This window comes from Varanus komodoensis, unplaced genomic scaffold, assembly GCF_004798865.1.
Source record: "Varanus komodoensis strain SLA01 unplaced genomic scaffold, ASM479886v1 scaffold1, whole genome shotgun sequence".
Taxonomy (NCBI): domain Eukaryota; kingdom Metazoa; phylum Chordata; class Lepidosauria; order Squamata; family Varanidae; genus Varanus; species Varanus komodoensis.
In genome coordinates, this window is record NW_025335268.1 from 67,289,578 (window position 1) to 67,294,457 (window position 4,880).

Genomic DNA, 4,880 nt, shown 5'->3' on the forward strand with positions numbered 1-4,880 from the left:
AACACCAATCTGATCGTCATGGACTACAAGGGAGGAATCACAGTTTTTACAGAAGTGCAGTCAGGCACCTGCAAGCTAGAAATCCACTGTATCAATCGCTGCTAGAGTCCAGGTACCAGCAGGAGCAAAATATGAGAGAAAAAGAGGTAGCCACGATCCTTCCATACCAGAAGCAAAAAAAGACCATAGAGCACAGCTGGCCAACCTTTTTGGCCAGTGGTTACAAGTCATTTCTTTATGAGTATATTACAAGCACCATTTCTGCCAGAAAGCTGGGACATTAAAGCAAAAACAAAATTCCAGAGTATGAAGTGCTACTACTTAAAGGCACTCCATAGAACATACACCTCTCTCTATGCACCTTGCTTTGATTTTACCTCTAGTTTCCCAAGCCAGGTAGGTAGAAGCAGAGCAGGGAGCCACAGTCAAGCTCACAAGTCCTCCTGTATCTGTATCACTTGTAGATCCCATGCTACAGGTTGGCTCCTCTGCCACAGAGCTCAGAGCCTGAGTAACACAGAGACCTGGATTCCAGGGAAAACTAAATTATGGAAGCATCTTAACTCTTGCTATGATCTCCTAGCAAGTTCCACTACCTCGCTCTCTTTCATATTCAGGAGTGGTTGGCAAGGAAAATGCTTGCTGCAAATCTTAAAATTAAAATCCTATGTAAAGGTTACATTGATAACCATACAGTAACTAGTTGTGACACAGTAGCAACTGCAAAACTTTTATATGCCTGTATTCAGTCACTACTCTGCACAGGCCCAAGTTACTGAAGGTTTGAAAGGTTAAAACCAGAAGTTTCTATTGAGCCCAGAAGCCAAGAGGTTGCCACAGCAGTTGCTTCTGAGAGCCCTGACTGGAACCTATCTGGAATTCCATTCCAACTCTGCCCCAATAAGTTTATTTCACTAAGCCATATTCAAGCGTGCCACACCCAAATAGGCTGCTCCTGGAAGAATGGAGGAGAACCAAATTATTACCTTGGCTCCTGGGTAACATGAAATAGTCATAGTAGGTAGGTTCATACAATCCCCAAGGAAAAGAAGCCATAGTGGGTTCTTTTTCCCATCCCCGTGTCAGTTGTGCGCTGCATGATTTGCCTAATTATTCTGATGAAACACAGGTTCCCATGTTATCCAAACCCACTAAGATGCTTGACAGAGGTCACTTCTAAACCTCCCCAAACCTATGGCTTGCTGTAGGGCTCTGAAGCAGTTTAGAAACTACCCCCCTCCCCTCTGTGCACCATGCTAGCTTCTAACCTACAAGCCACATGAGCAATGAGGAAAATCATGCATTCCTCACACAAAACCAACATGCATGCGGGCAGGGAAAAGAAAACATGCTGGCTTCTTCTCCATCATGGTCATGCACATCTTGCTAATGACAGCCCATAGTTTAATTAACCTATGGGTTGTTGTCTTACCCAGAGTTAACTGATGATTTGGCTGCCATTGAATACATTCCAGGTTATTTTTTCCCAATTCCTGGTTTGTTTCATTCCCACCTCTTTCACCCATTCCCTCTACCCCACATGCTTTCAAACGTTGCAGTGCTGGCCTGCGGTGCAGCTGTTCTTTGGACAATCTTGCCCGCTGCCACTATAACATGGTGAAACAAGACAGAAACAACCCATATTTCACCTGTGGCTTAAACAACCTACAGTTCTCAACTCAACATGAAACCATGAGTTCTTTTATCAGGTTCACATTACAATGTAACATGAGTGATCAGCCACTCTGAGAACCCACATTTTAAGTTTGTTGATGTAAATGGGGTTTATTGTGCTGTCTGAACTCAACAGGGCAATTTTATTGTGGTTTGCTGGGAATGACTAGAGAGATTCCTTGCCATCCCCTGATCTTGCTTGTTCTCCTTCTTCTCAGTACCCCATTCCTAGAAATCGCAAATATTCAGATGCAAGAGCTGGCAACGGTGACAAGCAGGAAGGCAAGTGGGGAGTTGAAGGTGGCTGGACAGAAAGTGCTTTGAGAGTGGATGCTCTCACTTCAGTGTAAAGTGAAGCTGCCTTTGAAAAGGCAAAATCTGAAATGGAAGATAAAATTGACTATGACATTGACAGGAAAGAGATATGACCATTCTAGGCTAAATGTCAGGAACCTGGTCTTGGGGTGTTGCACAAGAACAAAATCCCTTGCACCTCCACTCAAAGCTGGCACATTCATAAGGACACTGAAAATTAATTCCATTTGGCAAACTGATCCCCAGCCAACCAATTTCAGAGAGCATGTTGATGTAGGGACCAAGCAGGAGTTCTTATCAATAGGTGCCCAGAATATGTGCCAGAAGTGGTAAAGGGACTGATAGGCCAAGCAAGGTACAACAAGCATGATAGCCTGCCGAGGGCACTGTTGGTTTATTTATTTAAAGCTTTTATATACTGTTATTAGTGTGAAAGCTCTCAGAACAGTGTATAATCAATAAAATCATTTAAAACAGAACATAGTAAAAAAAAACTTGGGCATCAATAGCACATCTACATTGGTTGTTGAGTGACCAACCAGTCCAAGAAAGCTTATTAGTAGGGTGGCTTAGCAGACATGTAAATCCACCCTTTGTGAGTTGCTCATGGTTAATAACCCATAGTTGACTCAGTTCTAGGTTTGCATATGACAACAACCAATGATTCAACAAACCATAGTTTGATAGTTTACCATTACAAATAACTCAGATCATTGTCTTGTTGCCTCAATGCAAAAGTTTATATTTTGACATTTTCAGTTTTTTAAAACATTAAAGGTTGGAAAACAATTTCATTGCAAAATAAGATTTTGGTGAAACCTGAACGCTTTTCAGAGGATTATTTCTAAGTTTTATAAACTTAATTTTCTTTCTATATCTTACACAAAGGCACTTTAAAATCGCAACTCTGAAAATATTAGAACTGCACAGTATATACTAAAATTGCACTGACTTAGCCTAATCTACCTCATAAGGTTGTTGTGAAGATAAAATAGAGATGAAGATTGTGTAACCTGTCTTAGTTTCCTTGCGGGCAAACATGAGGTATGACTACGATAAATAAATGCACACAGAATACAGTATATATCCTTCTGACATCCCCATGAGTAATAAGGATAACAATTGCGGTATGTTACCAGCCATCAGAAAATCCCGTTTTTATCCACAACAGTATTCTTTATATATATATCATACAGAGCTGAAGTAACATTTCCCAAGCCAAACAGGATGCTCTCTCTTCCTTTTTGAAACATACTTAATATGTTTATCCATATCCTTCATCCCCACTCAGGAAGCCCCATAGAACTTCATTTTGATTTTTCTTCCCTTATGGGAAGAATTAATTTTGCCAACACAAATGTAGTGGGCATTTAAACACACACACACACACACACACACACACACACACACACACACACATACACAGCTATATATAAAAGCATCCCTGTTCAACTCTGCACATTGATTAACAGAAGCTGTTTGCACCTTCTGCTTAGAGAAAAAAACAGCAGAAAAGGAAAATTATTTCATATTTAAATACAACTGCCAAAGAGAGGAAAAAACAATTTCGTCTACACCACTTTCAGGAACAATTACATTTTCAAAGCCAGAAGGACGTTTATCAGAGAGAATGGTTTTGAGAGTAGGGTTAGTTCTCAGCGAATTTGTAAGGAGTTTTTCTCTTGTTACCTTGGTAACGGCTACCTTGGCACCCTTGTTGATAAGCTGCACAACATTATCCACTTGTCCTTTGTATGCAGCTATGAGAAGGCGTTCTGAAAGCACGGCGACCACATCCTGCTGGCTCATGAATTAGGAGAGAATGGATTTCAGGACAAGCTGTGGACAAGCTTCTTCAGTCCAACACAAAAGCTTCACATCAGTCCAACTGCGGTGCACAGAGGGACTCCAGTTTGGTGGAAGGTTGGATCTGTTGCTATGCCATCTTCTGCATCTATGAATTGGAGCAAGGGGGGTTGGACAAAAACACCATCAGTCACATCTTGCAAACACACAAAACAGCAGCAATTACTTCTCAAAAAGCCTCTGAAAATGAGGAAGGAGCAAACAAAGAAGGTTCGAAGATTACAAAACTAGAATGTTTGATTGCCACATGCAACAGAAAGGTTCTGGAGAAGATATACTTTTGATATATCCTCCTGTCATCCACATGGGTAACAAGGATAACAATTGCAGTACATAACTAGCACTATATTTCTAACTCCATTGCAGAGTGAATGTGGAAAACATGAGGGGCATCTGCTTGGTGGCCATCCAGCCTTCTCCAGTCACTCCAGGTGAGCTTTTCCATTAACAGACGGAAGCACAGCACCTCCTTCCTTACTGATGGGCCCACAGCCACAGAATATAACCTCTAGTGTATAAAGGCATCGATCAATTATCCAAGTGTAAATGTCTTCCAACTCTCAAATGTCTTGAGATTGCTAAGCATATCATAAAACTGACTCAGCCCATGCTCTCCATAAGCACAGCACCGCATGTACAGATCCCTTCACTGTAAGAGCTTATCCTTCAGGAACAGCAATTAAAGAGCAAGAAGTAAAACCACTGGGTATGACTATTTTTGTTTAAATTAATTAGCCTGCCAGCTAATACACACCAATGGAAATAATCTTGTAGCATATCCTTAACCCTAAAAGAAATATAATTTGTTCTTATTCAGCTGACCAACAAAACAAGAAAACCCCACACACATACTTGAAGGCCCAGCTAAGCCATGCACAGAATGAGTCAACTGTACCATTTCAGACTGAATGTATAAAGGAAAGTGACATTTTTAACATTTCCTATATAAAAATAAATGCCTCCTGCAAGTAGAAACTAGAAACTGGGCTGGGTCGGAAGCATTTTCACTGACGGTATTTGTTTTT

At 41.0% G+C, this 4,880-nt stretch overlaps 1 protein-coding gene across 1 annotated transcript in view; it reads right to left on the minus strand.

Moving 5' to 3' along the window:
- ANKRD6 (ankyrin repeat domain 6) overlaps nt 1-3,886 on the minus strand; it is a 38,789-nt gene extending 34,903 nt beyond the window's left edge. Inside the window, exon 1 of the mRNA XM_044449346.1 lies at nt 3,679-3,886. Within this exon, the coding sequence (XP_044305281.1) occupies nt 3,679-3,798 (120 nt within the window). The 5' untranslated portion in view covers nt 3,799-3,886. The remainder of the gene's footprint in view (nt 1-3,678) is intronic.
- Nucleotides 3,887-4,880: the final 994 nt, after the last annotated feature.